The sequence below is a fragment of the Coturnix japonica genome, chromosome 19, assembly GCF_001577835.2.
Source record: "Coturnix japonica isolate 7356 chromosome 19, Coturnix japonica 2.1, whole genome shotgun sequence".
Classification (NCBI taxonomy): domain Eukaryota; kingdom Metazoa; phylum Chordata; class Aves; order Galliformes; family Phasianidae; genus Coturnix; species Coturnix japonica.
This window is the reverse complement of record NC_029534.1, coordinates 586,027-608,931: the sequence shown is the minus strand read 5'-3', so window position 1 is coordinate 608,931 and position 22,905 is coordinate 586,027. Positions and strand designations below refer to the sequence as shown.

Sequence of the window (22,905 nt, the reverse complement as noted above, 5' to 3'; positions counted from 1 at the left end):
CACTGATGTGTCCTCACTCTGAAGAGCCAGATATAAAATCAATGTGTGAAGCAGCTTTAAATAAAGCCATCCAAGACCACTCCATAAAGGCACAGCTGGCTGTGCAGAGATCATTTGTTTTGTAGTGAAGCTTCACAGGATTACAATGATGAGCAATGATCGTTTTTATGCACTCCGTTATCGCAGTAATCGTTGGGAAATAAATACCTGGGCCAGGCAGGCCAGACAGGAGTAAGAAAAGGAACACTCACCTACAGATTATTGTCTAAAACTCAAGCTTTTAATATAAATATTGGCAATTTTGCCTTATGTTTTCTTTCCCCTGGAGGTTCTGCCAGCACTGATGCGTTGCCAGACCCAGAACTGGGGCCAGGCTTGCACAAAGCCATGCAGCTTGGAACACAGGGGTGCTCCTGTGCCTGGCCCCAGGTCAGAGCAGAGCCCACACCCCCATAAGGGCTCAGGGCAGCGTGGAGCATCGCGGTCATGGTGACAGCCAACACATCTCCCAGCCCTCAGCTGGAACTGGCTGTGAGATCGTACCCAGAGAGTGGAGGTCAATGGCTCAGTGTCTGGATGGAGAACAGCAGCAAGAGGCGTCCCTCAGCAGTCAGTGCTCTGCGATATCACTGTCAATGTGGGATCAAGTCCCCAGTGATGCTGTGGTGCCAATGCCAGCAGCCCAGTGAACATCCCCATCCCACAGCCCAGCAGCAGCAGCAACACGGGGACACCTGGGGGTGATGGAGCAGCAGCTCAGGGCACTTAACAGCAGCTTCATGTTTCCTGGGGAGCTCCCTCGAGGAAGGCAGCATTGAGCTGCTAATTATTCATGGCTTTGATGCCTTCTCTCTGATTCCCAAATAACACGTATTTAGTGCTAAGATGATTTAAACAGCTGATCTCATCTGAGCCCCCCAGCACAGGAGGGATGCAGCCAGCAAATCCCAGTCGCTGCTGTGAGGAGTACAGCACTGAGAATCCCCTGAACTCCTGGATGTAGGGAAGGAGGGGACAGTGCTGGCAGGAGGGCAGCAATGGGCACTAATCATCCAGGATGCTGCCCTGTGGGGCATCCCAAAGGTGATGCTCTCCCATCCGAGGAGATGCTGGAGAAGGGCTGCAGGAAGGATGTGAAGGTGTGCTCAGCAGGGCCAGCACTCGGAGAGGAAAACCGGGGGTTTTTTGGGGTGGGAGAGAGAAGTTTGGGATCTGAGCATCACCGCTTTGAGAGAGTGAAAGAGTTTTTCTTCAGACATTAGAAGTTCTTTGGGAGAAACCATCCCAGCTTTGCCTCTGGGAGGGCCCACAATCAAAGCCCATGCATCACTCATGAAGTGGGGTCACTGTGCTGATGGCACCTCGTTGTCCTCAGTCTGTCCAAATAGTGATGGAGAAAATTCGTTCCTGGCTCCATTTGCAAATGATGGAATGAAAAAGATGCCCTTCCTTCAATTAATTCGGACGTCTTTTTTCTTGCCCCTCGAGGCATGATAGCAGCTCCAACATCATAAATGATTTAGGACGGGAGCCAGATAAAGAGAAAGCTGATGGATGACAATTCTCTATTTGGGGGATGTTTTCCAGCTGGAGATTTTTGGAAACAAATAGATTTATCCCCTTCAAGAAGCAGCACGCAGCCACGGTGTGACTCACACTGTGAGTCAGGGAGGGAGGGCAGGAGCTGAAGTGCCCCAACCCCAACCCTCAGCCCCTCCACTATGGGCCATAAGTGGTTCAATTCCACTTTGCCTTTAGGATCGACCTCTGAGGCTCCAGGACATCACACCGTGCCCTGGATCTGGGTAAATCTCCCCAAACCAAAGCAGGGTCAGCATTTGGGGGGCTCCTGGGGCAGCAAAGGAAGGAATTGTGCCATGCAATGCTTCTGCGATGCCAAACCTGCAGACAGACAGAGCCCAAAAGTGCCTACATCCTGCAGCAGCCCCAGCAGCCATTTGTATTAAGTTGTACAAGTGAAAGCTGCTCATGTAAGAGGATTGCTCTGGGATATGTGCATTGAAAGATTGACTTTATGCACGAGGCAACACAAGGGTAATTGCACGTGTGAATGCTGTCCAAATAGCTCTCTGTACGGCTTCCAGTTGTTTGATATGGCCCAAAAGGGACAAAAAGAGACAGCTGTGGGGCTGCTCAGGACAGACCTACACTGATAGCAGGAAGGTCAGGATGGGGGGAGCAGGGGGAGGGATGGAGGAGTGCAGGGATGCAGGGAGGGTTGGGGTGAAGGCTGCTCTGAAGCAGCAGTCAATGCTCAGGTACCTGCATCCCACCCCTGCTGTTCTCACTTGGACTGCATTAGTTGTTCAAAATCAGCCTTGAACACAGCAGTTTGTAACCTGGACGTGGCACAGCACTGGGGATTTCTGAGAGCTCACGTTCGTCTCACAGCATCCCTGCCATCAAAAGCAGAGCTCGAGAGCACAGAGCACAGAGAAAAATACAGATGTTCTGTTAACAACTTCAAATCTTTCAGCCCAGAACTCCTGGGCTTTCCAGAGCTGCCAGCATTACTCCCAAAGGCCAGATGTGAGCTAAATGGTGACAAAAGTGGCCATGAACAGACCAACAACTGAGCACACACAACAGATACCTCCTCAGCAAGGAGAAAGAGAGCATCCCTTCATCATCTGTTTGTTAAGGAATCCAGGCACGATATCTGCCTCTGCTCAGCACTTTAGTCTGTCCAAGCAGCCTCCCAGCAGAGCCCTGGTGCACAGACATGTGGGTGCTCACAGACATGTGGGTGCTCACAGACATGTGGGTGCTCTCCTCCTCTCCACCACAGGAAAGGCAGATGTTTGGCAATGCTGCACTTCTGATCTTATGATCCCATTAACATCCCCTCTTAGAGCCTCCTGTGCAGTAATGACACGTGCAGGTGGCCTAACAGAAATCACTCTTTTATTTTCTTTCTATTTTAGACTCCCTTTTTAACAGTTGAACAAAGGAGGTTCTAGTATGAACAGTCGCCACGTGGGTTAACACTCCCACCAAAAACACACGAGTTCCACAAAGCGCTGCCTGAAGGTGCTTATGGACCTGGACTGTGTGGTCAGAGTGATGCTGGCTCCTCTGGGGCTTGGTCTGAGCCCCCACTGCTTCCCATCAGTGGAAGTGCTGGGGCTGCAGCCTGCAGGGAGGTTGCATGAACCAAATGGCATATGAGGGTGGTGATTTTCCCAACTGCAAACCATCCCCAGAGATAAAGAGCATTATAAATATTTCTAAGCAAGAAACTCTAAAAAACAGGAGGGCAGGGTTCAAAGAGGCACTACCCTCCTTCCCAATATCGGACCTCAGAAAGTCTATGTGAACAGGTTTGGAAATGGAGACCAATGCTCAGCCTGGGGGCGGGCAATGCCCACCCAGCCATCAGCACCCAGAGACATCTCTCACTTTGCCTCTCCGCTGGTATCTCACGTCCAAGGGATCGAAGCCACGTTGGTTGGACCCAAAGAGAGCCCAGTGTGGAGTCCTGGCTGTGTAGTCTGTGGCTGTGAAGGTCTTTGTGCCCCCACTGTCCACGTGTGCCCTCACCAGCTCCTGGAAGCGCTCGTAGTCGATCCACGTGTACCAGTCACCGTTGATCTTGAACTGGGGAAAGAGCAAACAGAGTCAGGTCAGGGGATGCTGGGTGCAGGTTAAACTGGGTACTCAGCTGCAGTCTTTTCCTAACCGTATTAAGGTCCATGTAAAGCCATCCAGAAGCTCTAGAAGGTAACTGCTGTCACAAAGCTCACACAGCACAGGACAGATGGCCTTGAAGGTCCCTTCCAGCTCAGTCTGCAGCTCCAAGCTCTGGCTCCTATCAAGTTCTCAGCTCCACTTTGCAAACACCCACAGGAGCAACAATGGAGCCACGGGCTTTTAAGGAAAGGATTGTGATAATTCCTGAGAGGGGCAGGAGGGCTGTATTTGGGAATGGGGAAAGATAAAGAGTTTTAATGACATGAATCCTCTTCCCATGCAAAGATGTTAAGAATTGCTTATTTTGACAAGTCGGAGCTGCATTTGTCTCCCAGACCCGCTCTGCTAATTTAGCAACAGCCCCGACTGAATCCTCAATTAGGATTTATCTGAGCTAAGAGCTTATTATGCACTTCATCCAAAAGAAAAAGAGGGAAAACATAACGGCTCCCTGCTTTTTTTTTTTTCAAACCTGATGGCGACGCATTTAAATGGCACTTGACTTTCTGCCCAAGAGCTAAAAGCTTTTTTGGTTGGAAAAACTGCTGATACCTGCAAAATCACCAATCCAGCCTTGCCAATGTTCATCTGTTGCCGTGCAATTGCAGCGAGTGCTCGCAGGAGGAGTCCTTGCACAGTGCACAGATACGGGGCTGCAGGGAGCAAAAAGCCTCCAGCACCCAGGACTCGAGGCTCTCATCACAAGGCAGAGCTGCTCAGCAGCTGTCCTTCTGTTGTGCCATGGCTGTATTTCAATGCACTACAAGTCCCTATGTCCATCAACAAGGCTAAAAGCTCCCACACTGAAACTGCTCCCATTGGGCAACTGGGGCCACATCCAAAAGGAGGATACAGGGAAGCACAGCACCAGACCCTGCCCCCAAACATCCCTACACCCAGGGGGCAGCTGCAGCAGGAGCCTTGCAGTTCCTCACCCCTGGGAGTAAAGCCATGCGTGTGCCTTATGGAGGACAAAACCCCTCTCTGCATGGAGCTCTTCCCACTGCTCTGTGGCCACAGCAGCTCCCAGCATCCAAGCCAACCCCCCAGGCTTGTGCTAAACCTTCCTACCCTGAACCCTGGGTCACCCACAGCAGACATTACCTGTTTGCTTTGGGTCCCAGCAGCACACTGAGGCTGCTCCCTCCACTGACCGAGCGAAGGCTGCCTGGGGTTTGTTACAAAAGCAGATCAAATGATATTAAATACATTTTACTGCTGAGACACCACAGCAGTAAAACACAAAGAAATGGGGGCCATCCCTCACATGTGTCACGGAAACCATTTACTTCTGCAAAGGAATGAAAACCAGACCAATACGGGGCGGGGTGGAACAGCCTCAATGGCCCACGAGATTTACAGATGGGGTTTTAGCAATTTTATGACTATTCGGCAGATAATGAAAGATTTAAGGCACAGAACAGTTTCACAACAGCCATCTAACAGGCACCGTCAGCTCCGAGTAACGCAGCGGGGTGTTTTATTGAATCCTTCAGCACGTGGTTAAGTCTTTTAAGGCGATAAACACATCGGGAAAAGACAAATGGTTGGAGCCCTCCCCTGGTGTTTTTGCTTTAAGTTACCATCATAAAACGAGCAGTAAAGCTTCTTTGAGAGGCGCTGAGGCTGCGCTGTCTGCAAAGGGATACCCAGCATCTCCCTACGGCTTTGGGGTGATGCTGGGGCCGGTGCTCGCTGTCCCCACAGCCCTCATCCCCACATCTCCAAGATCCCACTGTGGGTTCCTCCATTCAGGATCATAGAAGGGCTTAGGATGGAAGGGACCCTGAAGAGGCTGCACAAAGACCCATGAGTGGCGAGCAGGTAAAACAAGGCACAGCTGCAGCAGGATGTGCAGATCCTGAACAGCTTTTCTACTTCCAATTCCCAGCATTTAAAAAACAAAAACAGTTGTGGCCAATACTTCAACCAATGCTTGTTTTGCTTTGCACACAGCAGAACAGCCTTTTGCAAGAACAAATCCACAGCAGTGCAGCAAGGCCAGCAGCACAGCTTTTAGTTCCTCCCTTCCCTATTTATACTCTTGAAAGTCCAACCTAGGGCTGCATATTTCCCAGCACCCACACAGCTCTCTGCCAGCAGCGTGGGCTGCATCCCCACTGCAAATCTCATTGATCCACAGCAACATCCGACTCGGAATAAGGAAATAATTCTGGCTGGGAGTGGCCACGCTGAAGCCAACAACCATCACTGTTTTCCTCGTGGGTTCTCATTGCCGTCAGAGAGCAGAGCCACTCACCGAGCCCAGCTCTGCTGCAGCACATCATCCTGAAGAGACAGCACAGAGAACCTGTCTGCAAACCAGATGTGATGGGGCACGTGCACATCTGGATTTCCCATAACATACTGAAGCTGTGGGCTGTCTAGACGGTGCAGCTGGGCTCTTGCATGCAGAAGGAATTTAAATATCACAGGCATAGAGGCAGAGAGCAAGGCTGGGATGGGACAGCCCTACTGCTGCCTCCAGGACTCGGTCTGTGAGGCCCCACCTTGCTGAGCCACTTCTCAGGGCTGCTCTGCAATGTCTGAGAGCTCTGGGGTCTCAAAAGAGGAGAGGTGCGAGGTGATGCTCCATGGGATGTGCTGCTCAGGGAGGAGATCCCACCTCCCTCGTGTAACACAACTGCTTTCAGCTCAGGGTTTCCTACTGCTGCCCTGTGCCTGGAAGGGGGGCAGCTGGAAAATTACCCCTAGGATCACAATCCTGAGCTCCTTCATGTAGACCTGAAGACAGATGCCCATTTCAATAAACACAACAGCTCATACAGGGCGTTTCTGACTGCACACACCAGCACCACGCAACTGCAACGAGTACTTTTGCCACTACAAAGCTCTCTGAAGTCAAACAAATAATTCATTATGCTATTACATGCATAGACAAGTTTCTCATCTAATTAAGGCTCAAAATTATTTAAGGCTCCCTTTCTTCAATGGCAAAAGTGACAGAACTGGAGTCATTCCAGGAACAAAAATAAAGGAGAAATACTGTGTTAATCCTAAACAGGGCCATACAGCTTGCTAAAAACTCTTCCTCTTTTTCATTACCAAACGTAACTTCAGGAGCTGGGCGGGAGAAATTCAGCTAATTCAGTTACAAAACAGGAGGTTGCCAGCAACCCATCCGTATCACACAGCCCCATTGCAGGCGGTGGAGCACACTGCAATGCTGCAGCCACACTGGGACATGGAACTGTGGCCCCAGCCACTTGCAGGACCCCTCCTCTGCTTCTATTTATTACATCTAATCTCGTGTGAGCTGTTCTAAAGAACAGCCTCCTTATTGCAGGGCTGTGTTTTTTATTTCACTCTTTAATCTGTGCCCGCTGCTGAGCTGAACAACTCATCTGCCAATTACACCGGCGCTGCATCCAGACGGTTTTAATTCCTGTGGATGAAAAATGGATTACTTCAGCAGAGCTTGATCTCCTTTTAATAACTAACAGATCAAGCACAGCACAGCCATCATCCTATTTGGAAAGGGTGGAACAAAACTCCAAACCCATGAGATGTCACAGCGCAGCCAGGCTGTGATGTGGATACTGAGATGTGTCTTGCAATGGGCAGTGACCCTGTCCTGTGTGCGCTGCAAGCAGCAGGATGGGGTATGGATAACACCAAGGAAACCTCTGTTATAACAAGCACATTTACCAGGTTGGATGAGGCCCTGGGCAGCCTGGTCTGGTATTAGATATGGAGGTTGGTAGGGGGTTGGAGCTTGGTGATCCTTGGGGTCCCATCCAACTCAAGCCATTGTATGATTCCATGATTCTATGGCTCTGGATCTGGGCTTTAGGGTCACAGGGACAACTTGCACTTTCCAAATGATTCTCAAGGCAGGAAGGAAATAAGCAATGGACTATTTTTCCCTAATGTAACCCTTGTTAGGCATTCTGCAGCTGGTAGTTAAGTGCTTCCTTTTCCTCCCTAAATATAGACAAAATGCTCAGCATGAACAGCATCAGCGCCTTTCACCCGGCCTCTTGAGTCTCCTGCAAGTGCAGCTGGGATGTCAAGTCCCTGCACCCCACCAGAGCCCAGGGGCAGTGCTGGAAAATGGGCAGGAGAAGGTTGAATTGGTGTCTGCTGGGGAGATCTCCTGGCTGATGGAGAGAGATGAGCGCCACTGAGCAGAGACCACCCTCTCCTCCCATTCATTTCCATCCAAGATACGAGCAGGTGCCAACCAACAACACTCCCAAAGTCAAGATGTGGCTGTACTCAAGCTGCGTTTTCCCCCCGATGCATCCAGACACACCAGCACTTCAATACCAGCGGTCCAAATCATGACTATTAGTATTGTTTGAAAACCTCCCATCTCACACAGAGCAGAACCCAGTGAAATAAATCACATTTTTAAATGATTTTTATTACCTTTTCCCTGCAACTCCTTAACTCTTTAAGGACGCCTTTGATTTTGCAATTACTCACCGCAGTTTGATCCTTCCCAAAGCCCACGTTTGCTGCAAGTAAACTACACTGACAAATTTTATTCTCCACTGGAGCCTGAAGTTCTGAATTAAAGGTAATAGAAATAAATTCATTTTTTATTAGTTGTTTTAGTACCGAGTATAGATTGTTTCCAAAAGACGCCCCCTCCTAATGGCTTTGGAAAGCAAAGCAGCTGTTGAATTCCTCCTGGGCTGGTATCAATCTGTGCTTGTTACTAACGGTGTTACTTGAATTATGCATCACTAACTGAGGTGGTAATCTGTTTCCTTTCTTTCCCTGGGCCTTGCACCTCAGAGAAGAATTATTTGCATTCAAGGATTTGCACAGGCACAGTTGCCAGTGGCAACAACCAAGAGACTGTAAAAAAAAGCATCCCGAAGGTGACTTGAAACAAAGAAAGTGTCAGCTGTCGTGCTTTCCTCTGCTCCTTTACAGCTGTTCCCATAAAGCAGCAAACCAAGGAAACAAAGTTTTGCAGCAGGACAGACATTTCCAACAATGGGATTCCACTTGTTTTAAAATACTGACCCAACATCAGTATTAACCCAGGGACATGAGGGCTGCTGCCAGACAGCAGCTCCACCACCTCTTCTCCACCATCAGGATGTAGAAACAGCTTTGCAATCAGCAGCTCCAGCTCAACAGAGGCAAGCAGACAGTGTTAACATCCATCTATCAATGTTTTTTGTTAAAATGACCTCTCCAGAAGAAAAAAAATGAGTAATTCTGGCTCTGGTAGAAGAGAGTATGGAGATGTAGAGCTCCGGTAGGTGCTGGAAAGATCAAGAGGAGGAAAAACACAGCCCTAACCTCATCCAAAGCATCACTTCCCTACCAAACTGCACACACCACTGCAAAACGGGATGAAGAAAAATAAGGCAATGAGACAAAGTCAGCTGATTTAACGTGGTTTCATAGAATCACAGGACTTGCTCTTGCCTTTCTCAAAATACAAGGCAGAGAGTGTGATGAAGCACAAGCGTTACTGCAACAAGCTCTTCCTGGGTTTGTTATATCGCAGAATCACAGAATATGTTTCCTCCTTGCATTGCTGTGGCCGTGTTGTGAACTACCACTACCCCCTGACACCCTGCAGTGGTTTCATCAGCCCTCTGCAATAACCCACCGTGCACTTCCATGCCTTCCCTAGAAAGATTCAGGTTAATGCTGGAGAGGAAAAGCAGTTGGAAGAAGGCAAACGCACATCCCTCCGAGGTCTCACCTTCTTGTGAGCTATCAGGAGGCAGTTGGAGTGCTCGTGCTCGCAGGCGATGCCGTAGTCTGGGAGGAGCTGGGCCAGCTCCTGGACGAAGCGCACGACCTCCTCGTGCCAGGGGACGTTGGCCATGGTGAGGCTGCTGGCCGAGCTGTCACCGCAGTACGTCACCCCCTGGGGAGAAACAAGGGGACAGTCAGCGGCAGCTCAGTGCCTCAAGGTGGGGCCTGTTTTGCCCTCCCTCATGTAAAAGAACGTAGATTCAGGGATGGCCTCAAACCTGGCTGTCCCTTGGTGTGCTGGGAGCAGCGAACTGCTTCAGGCCCAAGCAGTGCTGTGTAAAAGCTGAGCTCTGAAACGCTGGATGCAAACTTTCCTCACAAGCCATCACCACGCATTCTGTTTCCTATTTACTTTGGCTGCTAACCTTTATTTAAGCATGAGAGCCACCTACTGAAGCCTGGATTTGCACCAGTCTTGCTCTCACACCCGTGATCTCAGAAAGGCCCTTCTAACAGGCTGGCCTGAAGATTGGCTTTTCAACAGAACGGTGTGGCAGCTTCACTTCCACACTCCAAATTTAATCACTCACCTGTGTTTGCAATGGAGCTTGTTATCAAGCCTTGCTAGGTGCTCCAGGCACGAAAAGCATGCTGCTGCCAAGCCAAACTCCTCACACATGTCTATTAGCAACTTCTAGCTGAACCAGCAGAAACAGCAAGCTGGCTGCCTGCCTCTCTCACCCAGATGTTAATAATTAAAGCACCAGAGGCTGCTCAGCACCTATCCAAAAGCAGCCCCGTGCCTCCTGCCCCGCACACAGTGCAGGGATGCTTGCAGACCTGCAGCTTGGGGAGAATAACACGTGGCCAGTGTCATGCTGGGTTGTCTTTTTTCCAGTCCATAATATATGGCTTGGACTTATTTCATAGCAAGCACAAGGACAGGTGACTCTTAACTTTGTCTTCTCTCCATCTAAACACAGTCTGGAATGGCACCAAGGCTCCGAACAGCTCCTTGACAGGTGGGGCAATCGCCTACAGGCGCATGTAATTAAAAACTCATTAAAGCAGAGCTCATTTTCCTCATTATTTTAAGCACTTAAGTCATCTTTACTGTTTAAGATGACAAGAGTGAGCAGACTGGGAGAGAGCCGTCCCTCTGGTCCTTCCTGCCAGGCATTTACTGGGTCACTTGAATTTCACAGCAAAGCCTCAGCTGCCAAGAGCTGGAGCTGCAGCCTCGTCCTTAGCCCTGCAGGACACCAGCACAGCCACAGGCACCAGGGACAGGTGCTTTCAGGCAGCTGAATGCTGAGGGGAGGAAGGCTGAACTCTTCCTTTCCTTGGGTTCTGCACACCAGCAATCACTGCTAACTTCCATTGGCTTAAGTAAGAGAATAGGGTCCTGCAGAGTTCCGCGGCTGTAAGATACTCATGTAAATGAGAACAAGTATTAAGCCCTGCAAGAACCTAAATCTCTGCCCACTCCACCTCATGAGCCTCTCCAGAGCAACAGGGGATTAGCTACATTCATTTTAAATGAACGTCATTTATCTCAAGTATTTAACCAGGAAATCCCACAGAGATGAGCCTCGTCTGCTGGCAGATGCTTCGCAGGATCTTGTAATGTTTGTTGTTTATTTGCTTCAAGCAGGACCTGGGCTTTGCCTTTTTCACCCATTTCACTGGGGTAGTGAAGCAGCAGAACAGCTCCTAATCACACACCATTCAGATTCAATAACACTGGGCTCCTGCATGACAGCATCCCATACACAAGCCTACAAGTGGCATCAGTATCAGGTCTGCTTAAATACAACCCAGGAAAGGCTTTACCCCTAGTTCCATGAGTTGCTGAGCTGTTGGGATTCCCAAGACATGGGACTTTCCTCGTGCCACCTGCAGAGGGCTTCCATGGCCACAGCACAACACCCAGCTGGGTGAGGAGGAACAAACTGAGGCAGGAGGACAAAGCACGAGCTGGCCAAGGTCAGCATCCTGCCAGGCCCGGGGCTGGGAGAACCTGGTCCTGCAGCATTGACAGAGCCTCCATTTGGACCCAAGCAAAGGAACACCCCCGACCACCTCGAGAGGCTTCTTCCTCACCTACTTCCCACAGTCCTGGTGGGGTTCTGCTAGGAAAGCCATGCAGAGAATGTTCATCTCCCCACTGCTGTCAGGCAGAGGGAACTGCAGCCCTGAAGGCAGATGTTCGCCCTGGGGGAACCTGCACTCCAACACTGATTAACTTACACCTGTTTCATTTGACTAATTAAAGTCTCAGCACACAACAGAGAGTGGAAGCAGCACATGCAGCCTCCCCTCCTCTCTGCCCTCCCTGCTGCAGTGAGACAGGGAGCAGACATGTGCTGGGAGGGTCCCACAGCAGCAGTTCTGCTGACAGGTTTTATTTGAGGAGCATAAACCAGTCTGATAGGCATCATAAAGCCGCGGTTCTTTGTCCCAAAGTGCACTCAGCATCTTACTCTGTATTAAGCCATCAACTTCAGCAGCACGCTCAAAAAGAACGCTCCGATAAGATCAAAAAGCTTTGGGTTTTGTTTCATAAGGAAGTCGCTGCAAACTTCAGATCCTTCTCCAAAGCGGTGGTAAATAAAGGCATCAAAATAGGGAAAGAGAGAAAGGGCAAAAAGAAAGGAAAGGATGGAAGCAATGGAGCTGCACATGGGCAGAGTGAGGCAGATGTGCAGGACTGCAGGGGAGCTGCTGGAAGGAAACGCAGGTAACGATTCTTTGCACAACCAGTGTGATTTGTCTTCTTTATGTTCTCTATATACTAAATTGATTAATCCCAAGATAAAGCACCTTCTGCCCCCTTGTATCTCATGTGCTGCTGCTAGCAGTTCCTCCAGGCCCCAGGGCACTATTTCTTCCTGTTTTGCAAAGCCTGATCAATTCCACGTCAACCAGGCAGACATTATCACCTTTCCCCCCGGCAGAATTTGAGACCAGGATGGGAAGAATAATTCCACCAACTATCAGCTTGTCCTGGAGTATTTTGCTTCTAATGCTGGTTGATAGAGAAGAAGCAAGTCTGAAACTATTTATCTGCCTCTGCTTTCATGAGGAATACAAAAAAGACCCGGGGTTATGGTTCTGATGGGCAGAAATTGATGCCTGCTGCTACAAGGCTGGTTGTGCAGAACACTAAGGACTACCCCAAATACACACATAACATATTAGAAACCTGCCTGCCTCATGTTAAAAGCAAGAGATACGCTCCCTGCACCTCGGAGAAGAACCAGGTTTGATCATGTAATATTAACTCTGTGTGTCGGAAAATGGAGAGGAGAAAGGGAAAATATTGATGGCAAAAACAGCTCCGTGCAGCTCACCTTGACCTCGATGAAGTCTGGTTTTCCAAGGGACACCAGGTCAGCATAGGCTTTGAGCTCATCCACGTTCCAAGCTTTCACCAATGTCAGCCTATAGACTGTGCGCTGTTGCTGGAAAAATAAGAAAGGAAACAACATCAGTGACACTGACACAGGGACAATGATCCCATCTCCCACACTGCTTTAAGAGGAAATAAGCAGACCCAGACCTGGAACCATCTGACTTGTTGTCTGAAGGAGGAGCCCTGTTCTACTTCTCATCATGCCCCAGATCTATGAGCAACCTGGGGCCAGCAAGGGTTGAATCCTTTGGGTGTTGGGCACAAAGAGCTCCCAATTGCACCCACAAACCAACGTCCCCAAGCACCGGGAGACAAAGAGAGAACTGGATTCCTGAAAGGACCCAATGGTGTTTTGAGGAAACAATTCTGTAATGCAGGGTCTTTAATGTAAGCCTATGGAAGAGTAGCTTTAATTAGAGAACTACTGAGAGAATGATTACTGAAGGTCAATTACGTGAATTGAAACACATAGCCTCTGCTTTCCACGCAGCTTATAAAAACATACTGAGGAATGAGAGGCTGCAAAAATAAATGCATCATTTACCATCTAACAAGGAAAGGAGAAACCAGGGGGAAAATATTTAACAAGAGAACAACCGATACGTGCAGGCCCGTCAATCGCCTGATGTGATTAGGCACCCAATTAGTCGAGAAATGTCTCCCCAAAGGTCAGCTCTCACTGGTAAACAAAGGCAGGTAGCAGTAAACAAAGTCCCACACCAGCAGCAGCCTTCAGAGCCCACCGACAGACCCAGCCAACAGGGCCAAGGATTACATCCCACTGCAGTCCAATGCAATGCATTGTCTTCCAGCTGGTTATTTCAGTAGTGGGTTACCCATAGGACATGAGGCCCCAAGTTGTGCCAAGGGGTGACCAGGTTGGATATTAGGAATAATTTATAAAGTGGTGCTGCATTGGCACAGCTGAACAGGGAGTGGTGGGGTCACCATCCATGGAGGTGTTCCAAAGCCTTGGAGACGTGGCACTGAGGGACGTGGTTATGGGTATGGTGGGCTGGGGTTGGACTTGGGGATCTCAGAGGACTTTTCCAACCTTAATGACTCTATTTGGGGCTAACATTAAGAGCAGATTTCTGGATGTCTGAGTTGGGTATGGAAAGAGAAACTTGACAAGGAGCAACTAGGGAAAATCCCTCCTGCTAAAGTAGAAGAGGAGTGAGTGTGACTCCTACTGCACCACTGGTCGGAGAAAAAACAGACCCTTCCTCCTCCTAATGACAGGGAGCAAAGAAACACAGGAAATCTTTTGTGGGAAGTGGGGGAAAGTGTTACAAATCTGCTTGATTTTGGTACAGCTGGTGTTCATTATTGGGTGAATGTAAAGACAACACACAGGTAATGGGATGCTGGAGACAGGCCCAGGCAGAAACTGGTCTCAAGTGCTGGAATTAAGCAGAAAGAATATTATCCATATACTTAAGGGTAGCTCCAGCAGATTAATAACAGCGTCACCCCTGTCCCTGCAGGCAGGGGAATGTGCCAACAGCATCCACAGCCCATAGGTGACCCCCCTGGGGCGCTGCCTGTGGCTCAGGAGCTGCTCACATTCCCTGTCAAAACTGAACAGAAGCAATGCATTTTAGAAATAAATAACCGCAAGGCTTTTCTACTCAAGCATGCATGAAATCAGCTCAAAGATTAACAAACACGGCTGTTAAAAAGGAAACAAATGCACTTGGTTCTTATCAGTCAATCCTGCACTTTAGGGCTGACAACGTTCCTGCATAGAGAAAGGCTTGTCGAAGAATTACAGAATAAATATGCCAGGTTGGATGGACCCACAGAGGTCAATGAATCCAACCCCTGGTGCCAACACCACCACCCATAGCACAAACCCTGTGTTGGAGAGCAGTGTCCAACCACTCCTTGAGATCCAGCAACTCGGGGCCATGGTCCTCCAGACCCTTCCACATCTCCTCTGGGAAATGGATGATGGGCACAAGCTGAAGGGCAGCAAATTGCACCACTGCCAGGACAGTGTAACAACAGGTTCTTCCAAAGTCTCTTTTGGGGGAGGACCAAAGGCACCTCATTCCCAGGGAACAATTTTGTGCTTCACAGAATGCTCCCTTTGGTCAGACACAGGCTGCTCAATAAAAGGGTCTGGGGTGACAGTGGGAAGCACACACTGTGCCTGAGCAGCCTCAATACAGCAGGAGCCCTACTGACCTCCCTGCAGGCTGCAGCCGAGGGGAAGGCAGATAACCAGCAGTTCAAACCTTAATGAAGAACCAGGAGCGCAGGGAAAAGAGCAGCCAGGTGTGCCAAAGCAAAGCCAGTCAGGGCTGGGGAAGTCAGAATAACTTGCAGAAGATAATACAATAAAAACAGGGAGCGCATCACAGCAGCATCCTGCTGCTCTGAGCCATTATGCTAATCCAGCTGTGCAAATTGGGAGCATCCATCAGCAATTTTCAGCCTTCTCCTGGTGGAGATTGCGGCTGAAGAGCGCGCTCTACAAAGAGCCGATCTGAGAAAGGGAACGCTCAAGTAACAGGCTATTAAAGGATTATCATTTTTGCAGTTAGGAACTTAATGAAGCTGCAGTCCCTGTGTAAGGCAAGGCACTGAGCTGCTGGGCTCTGCTGCGTGGGATCTCCTCCATCTCTACACAGAGCACAGCAAGGCCACTGCAAGCAGGGCATGGGGCATTTACTGCTTAAGGCTGGAGGAGCTGAGGCTGCAGCCCTCTGAGAAGCCTGGGATCATTGCTGGGTCCCTGCAGGAATCTATTAGAGCTCTGTGCCCCAGGATCCCGGTGACAAGCAGTAGGGCCAAGGGGTTCATATTGGGACAATGGGATTGAGTGCCCCCTCAGCAGCACTGCTGGCATCACCACGCTGTGCAGTGCAGTTGATTTGACAGGAGATGCTTAACACTCCCTTTCTGTTTGGAAATTGATACAAAACCCCAACTTTGGTTTAGAATCCCCAGTTTACAGCCAGAACACACTCACATACCTCCCTTCAGTACAGATGAATTGTTAGCAATAGACTCCAGACTCTACATTCAAAACAAACAGCCCAACAGCTGACGGCACGTGCCACCCTGCAGTGGGACCATCCGTCCCCCAGCCACTCGCTTTGCCTCCCGTGCTCAGGTTATGCAACGCCTCGCCAGGCAAGTATGTCCTGAATAAAGATATCAAAGCAATTTTCACACTTGGAAATTACTTGTCGCAGGGATGTGATCAGGAAAAAAAAATCCCTGCAGCCAAACATCCCTTCACCATATTCAGCAACGTGCATCTTTATGCATAAAACCCAGCAAGGATGAAAGATCCGAAGCGCAGCAAAGGGGAAGGCTGAAATGGCAGCACGCCCCAGATTTCACAGCTCTCCAAAGCCTTCCAGCTCAGCCTGGAGACACTACAGGTTCAGAGAGCCTATGAGACACATCCTGCCTCTGCCGGCCCCACCACGCTCTGGGAGAGTATCAGCAGGAAGAGACTCAGTGCCCTTGCAGGGATGGCAGATTAATCTATTAGTTTTTTGGCAACCGGGACCCTCCCCTTAAATAAAGGGCTCACCCCTTTGCTCGGCTCATCCATCACTGCACCCAGCCCTGAGCGCTGCAACAGGAGGCATCCTCCTCAAGTCACATTGCAGGTACCTGTGAGCGTTCTGCCAGGCAGATTTGCACAGCAGAGGGATCTTTTTCTTTTCCTTCCGAGATTAACTCAGCTCAGAGCACAGAAGTTTTCAGCTTCCTTTCTTCAGGCTAATACCATCATTAAAGCAAAAGAGTTGAATAGTTTGTGCTGCGTAGGTATCCACCAAGATGTACATTGTTGAGCATTTGCTATTAATACAGCAGATTAAAGCAAGTCGAGGCTTTGTCTTCATTGCTAAAAAAGGTGCATTTTGCCATGGGATAATTCGTGCATGAGCTTCTCTGCTGCAAAACCAGAGCAAAGCTCACAATTCAACTTTGCTGCTCAAAAAAGGAGAACTCCACAGCAGCACCCACCTGGGCCCAGCATTGCTGCCCTGCATCTCCTCACCCAAGCTCCCCCAACACAACAGCTGCACGGGAACGGCTGTGAAATGAAATGCTGTATCTAACAGTCACCACGTATTTCTTACTGTTCTACAGCCCTGAAAATAAAGGCTCTAAAAGCTCCCATCAGCAATACACACTGCCCTCTTACCTTCCTGAACGAGCATCCTAAGTCACGCTCTCCATATTATTCTTCCCTCGTCATCTATTGCTTCTAATCTACTTTATTGCTTCGTACCTGGGTAGTAATTCCTCAGTTTTAGTTTAAAACCTCTACAAATAAAGCCACGTACAGCAACAGCTTTTTTTATGAGACCTGAGAATGTTTCGGAGTAAATGAGAACCGTGACTGCCCCTTATCCATCTTCCACAGACTCACTCTTAATGCACTTCCTCTTGTAAATCACAGGTGACAACATTGCTGCAGTTAATTATTGCTTTTTATGGTACCTAGAGCAGTTTCAAGGAGCTACGTAAGATTTATACCCAGGGAAAGAAAAAACACAGCGCACCGTTACTTGAAATCAAACAGCATTAGAACAGACCCTGTTGAGTCGTCAGCAAAACCCAAGTGGAGATTGCCACAAGCAGAGGATGAAGAAGGGAGATGTGCCAAGCCCTGCAGAACAGAGCATCACCTCCAACAAAATCCTTTACAAACCAAGTGTCCAGCTCTCCTGCAGCCTCTAGGAGGAGTCTCAAGGCAAAAGACAGATCATGTTTAATTCAGGGTAGGAATTGTGAATGCATCTAAATGAGAGGGTTGGCAGCAGAACAGGTGAGCTGCAGCCCCTCTGAAACTCTTGCTCTCCCTGGTAAGGAAGGAGCAGCCAAGCCAGGAGGGGCTGATGGGGAGAAAGGACAGACTGCACAGGGAAATAGTGGGGTCACTGTCCATGGAGGTGATCAGGAACTGTAGAGACAAAGCACTGGGGATGTGGTCAGTGGACATGGTGGGGGTGGGTCAACAGATGGACCAGATGACCCTGGAGGTCTTTCCCAACCTTAGTGATTCTATGACTCCACCACAGGGTCCTGCAGCAGTGGGACAGCACAGACTCTGCTCTTGCCTTGAGGCACCTTGCTTCCTCAACCAGACTCATCCTCTCTTCAGAAGACACGGTAGAGCAACTTGGAAAATCATATTGTTTTGATGATGGAGTGTTTTATGAACGTTTTCCCCTTTTCCTGCCTGCAAGCAAACTAAGAGATACTGGAGCAGACAGCAGAAGAAGGATTGCACTCCATATGATGCCAAGAATCTTGCTGAAGCCTCATTTAGACTGCTGCTTGCTCCAAGCTAAGCTGAAAGGAGATGATGTATTTCAGACACCGTAACTTAATATTAACATTGTACCTTCGTAACACTCATTTCAAAAGGCTGACACCAGAAGTCTCATTAGCAGAACCATTAAAACAAGCACACAGCTGGTGGAGAGCATTTACTGTGCAGAAGAGTCAAATTCTTCTAAATTTACCCTGGTAAAATTGATTACTGATTCCAACATCTGCTGCACATTTTGCATTTCAATTCTCCTTTAAAAAGTCACCCAGCTCTCACACCAGACTGGGCTCTACAAACCAGTTCCCCTTCCCACTATACACCCAACCACAAATAAACTCCATTCAAGTCAAATGTGCTCCTCTCATAAAGCCATCATTACAGCCACAGGCACCACAGCCTACAGAAGGGCAATGTGCTGCCAGGTGTGTGATCTGCAGGGAGAAGAAGAGCTACCAAACCATCTTTTGTTGGTCCTTTTTTAATAGGGCAAGAAAGAGCTTTTCTACACCTCACTCATGACCCTGTTTTGCCATGAAATCTTAATTCTCCTGAAGTAGAAAAAAGTGACGGCATTGTTTTATCCAAGATCTAAGGCAAGAACAGCAAATGATGTATAAAGACAAGGCTGTACCTGACCTCCAGAAAGTGCCAATAAGCCATTTCTTTTGTTCTACTGTGACCCTTCAGGAAGGACAGGAAGGATAAGGTTCTGCTTTGTCATCACATCCTGCAGTGCCATAACATCTATTAACCTAAAGGGCTCCCCCCCTCATTTGCTTTGTGCACGGCTCTGATCTGTTTAGAGAACATTGGCACCTGTCCCCTGAAAGTTAAAGCAGCTCAGCAGTGCCCACTTGGTGTCTGGCAGCACAGCAAGTACTTGAGGTACACCGTACCGAGCAGACAGGACAGGATTCATCATGATTAAGTCAAGAAGACACCGACAGAGGAGGTGAAACCACACCAAGGTTGGGAGAGTGCTCAGCCACGTGCCGACAGGAGCAGACCCCAGCACCAACATCCACATTTTCCCTCAGGAGTTACCATATTGCTCCACCAGATGGGAGCTAAAAGCATGGCTCAGCATTACTCTGCTGCACAAACAGGGCATGTTCTGCTGGTATGCCCAACACCATCTTTTCTCCTGTTGTTTTCAGCGTGCTCATGTAGAAATCTATTGGTGCTTCTGCAACCCAGGGTCACTGCCTCTCCATTTGGTGTACCAGCAGCAGGGCATTTGTCTCAGTCACCAGCCCTGCTGCTTGGGATAACACCTGTGATTGATAAGCAACACATACCACCACTTCCACGCCTTCTCAACCTGCTCTAACAACGCCAAGGGAAACAGAGCACAAAGTCAAGAAAGCAAAGCAGCAGCCTTATGGTCCATTTATCAGAGCTCACAACGTCAGCTCCTTATTCCCATCCTAAGGCAGTACATTTGGTTAATGGCTTCTTCGGGGGGGAAAAAAAAAGAACCATCAGCTCGATAAAACTCCAGGGTATGTGAAATATAGTTCCTCCCTCCTGAGCTTCTGAACCCTGGCTCTCAATGAGCATTTAATTCCTCATTTGGATACAGCGTTAGGAAGAAACAAATGCTGGAGGAAATGCCTTTCAACGCCAGAATACACCTCTCTGATCTGGAGGCTGATAAGTATTCACATCCCTGGTGCCTCCTCCAATGGCTCGTCCATCACACCACGGCACCTCAGATTGTTCTGATGAACTCAAAGCTGCCAGAGGACAATTCTGAGACTCTCTAACACAGCATCTGCAAAGGGTGCGCTCTAAATTGCACAGAGCATCCTTCTTTTTCCTCTCTATTTCATCTGGAGGGCAGAAGATGCACTATGAGAAACAAACAGAGCCTTCCGGGAGCCTACCTGCTGCTTAACAGATCCCTCTCTTGGGAAACACTTCTCAGCACAAAAAAAAAAGCCAACAAAAGACCATCTCAGTGAGAAAGGCAAAAATAATTTGTTCTTGGGAACAGCAGCCGACACATGAGCTCTCAGCACCCTTCAGCCATCACAGCCCTGCAGAACAGTGCTCAGCAGCACACACCAACACAGGGCAGCACACTTCAGAGGAAAACAGCTGCTTCTGCCTCAAAGCAGCTCGAGATGATTCCTGTGTGCCACAAGCAACACTGAAGGACAAACTTACACACAGCAGCTTCTTGCAGCTGCCTCTGTTTAATGATGCAACATGTGCAGCTGAGCTGGGGCTGGCAGAACAGCATACTGTCCACTGGAGCAACTAATAATTGGCTCTTCTGTTATCAGTGCTTCAAGGACCCTTCCAAGTGCAGTTGCTTTTAGGAGAAAACACACCTGGTAGCTGAGCTGCTTTTTACCTCCTCTTCACCTTGACCAGAGTATTTTTAGCTGTTTGGACTGACTTGCCAATACGTTCACCTTCAGTTCTTCCCTAAGAAATCTCTGCCAACACACAGCGAGGAATGAACCATCTCTACTAAGGGTCAAGAGAGGTGGGAGAGAAGCAACGTGCAAAATCAGCTTCCCAAAAGTCATCAGCATTTGTGCTCTTGGTATTTCAGCCCCTCTGCTTTTTCCACAGCCTCCTCCACTGATGAACCTTAATGAAAGGTTTATACCCAATTTCAGTCAGCTAAGAATTTGGCCTAAGCTTTGGTTCAGCAAGATCAGCCAGTACCTACAAACACACTGATAAACCTACGTGCCTTTGCAGAAACATCACTCGGTTGCATCGAGTCCTCAGGTTCTCCTAACATAATTTGGCAGAAAATGGCCCAACACAGTCAGCTCAGAAGGTAGAAAACGTAATTCAGCTGAAGCAGTCTCTCTTGTCAGCTCATCTCAGCAGGGAGCACAAACTTCTGCCAAAACAGTAAAGAGAAGTGCTTGTTCCATCAGAGCGCATTATCAGCAACCAGGAGAGGGAAGGCACGTTCATGAAGCACTTCTTCCACTTCATGTGATGTTGGGCCCATGAGTGGTTCACTACTTACAATTTAAACCTGTAACATGGTGGACTGAATTGTGAGCCAACAGCAGCAGATGGGAGCCCATGCCTTCAGGGCACCAGCTGGCTCTTGGACAGACACAAAGGAGCTTGCTGAACTCTTACATGCCTTGTACATAAGATAGCTAACATGTCCAGCACATCCAGGGCCCACTCTGCAGTCTCCCTTTAGCCATCCCACTTTTGGCTGAGAAGGTAACATGCAAAAAGAGGAGAAAAAGAAAACATTCATAACCAGGTACCTTTTCAGACAAGGCCTTTAAGCTGTCCAGGAACCTCTGCCAGAAATCTTTGAAGAGGGGTCTATCGATTCTCTTCAGGCTCTCCTTGGTGCTGGCATCCACGCTGACGTACAGCTGAGTGACGGGCTCCAAGTTCCTTGATAAGAGATAAGAAAAGGAGATGATTCTTTTCTGACATTACTGATTTTTTTAACTTCATTTTAGCCCCTGGGGTCAGAAATGATGAGGCTCAGCCCATTCCAAGCCATCTTGTTCTCCTGGCCCATGGAAAAATGAACTCATCCAGCAGAAAGAGAACCTTAATTCATCCCAGTTCCACCGCTGCACACAATGAACTGACTCGATCTGCAGTTGGCCTCATCTGCTAAATAAGTTTTTAGACAGAAAAAAATCAAAGGTGCTTAAAAACATAAAACAAATCCCAGCGTCCCCACAGTGCTTTCCTTCTGCTTCCAGGACTCTTATTTCATATCAACAGTGTCCAGTCACAGTGCTGGTGAAAGCAGCATCTGTGAGTCCAGCACAGATGGAACCTTCTCTGTTGTGCAAAGAATGTGGGTCAAACCCAACCCACCCCCCAAACCCAAGGGTAGAAAGGAGAACAAGCAATACCGAGGTCTGTTAGCAAAGGGATAACAAAGGGCGAAAAAAGGGACAAACTAAAGCAATCTCCTCTGCCAAACAGAGATGATAAAGGCAGCGGTGTAACACATTCGTTCCTCATCATCCAGAGGGAGAGGAGATGACAGCCTCCAGATTGTGCCCCGTGACTCCGCTTCACAGCAGGTTTAGGACAACAATTTGGTAAGTGCTTTTTGTGAAGGCTGCTAATGAGGAGGCTACAGTCCCAAGCTGATTTGGTTCTTTAGAAGATAAGAAATTAGCAGCTATTGTTCAGTTGTCAAACAATGGCACCCAAAAATACACCAAGTCTCTCGCTGTCCCCAGAGGTGAGATGGCAAGAACTGACCAGGAGGAGACTGAACAAAGCTGCTGGCAGCCACCAAACCAACCACTAAACGTGAATACTCAAACAACCCATCTAAACATACCTCCTCAGTGTGTATTTAGACAGAGGACAGCTCAGAACAAATGGGACGTTTCAGACAGCAGCCACGGGGTGGTTTTACAAGCAGGAGACAGGACACGGGGTAGTTAATGATACAAGAAAATGAGAACAAGCACACAGTAAGCAAGTACTTATTTTTATGAGCAGTAATGAGCACCTGCTCGTTATTATTAATGACGCTTATAAATGCAAACACATCTACGTAAGCGTTCTTGTTCACAGCCAATAATCAGAAACAAGGAAGAGGACAAGAGCCAGGTAGCTGTTCAATGAGCTTGCACACAATAAAATGTTCTGCTTTATCTGACGAAGCTGCAGCCTGTATGTGAGAGGAGGAAGATGAGAGGAGGAAGGCCCAGGGAGCACCACCTTGGAGCCCCGTGGGACCTCCTGAGCCCACTGAATCCCCCACGCATGCTCTGAGCTCACACTGCCTATTTCAGGACCAACTTGTACACTACATCTC

General features: G+C 48.7%; 1 protein-coding gene across 3 annotated transcripts in view; it reads right to left on the bottom strand.

The window, feature by feature from the left end:
* Positions 1-2,903: 2,903 nt before the first annotated feature.
* LOC107322608 (S-adenosyl-L-methionine-dependent tRNA 4-demethylwyosine synthase TYW1-like) overlaps positions 2,904-22,905 on the bottom strand; it is a 44,083-nt gene continuing 24,081 nt past the window's right edge. For 2 of the 3 annotated variants that reach the window (XM_015880802.2, XM_015880803.2), the window contains exons 13-16: positions 21,371-21,506; positions 12,753-12,863; positions 9,404-9,571; positions 3,397-3,618 (exon numbers count right to left, since the gene is read on the bottom strand). In XM_015880802.2, the coding sequence (XP_015736288.1) occupies positions 3,397-3,618; positions 9,404-9,571; positions 12,753-12,863; positions 21,371-21,506 (637 nt within the window). Of the gene's footprint in view, positions 3,619-9,403; positions 9,572-12,752; positions 12,864-21,370; positions 21,507-22,905 lie in introns of all 3 variants that reach the window. The other variant, XM_015880804.2, reaches the window with a different exon arrangement.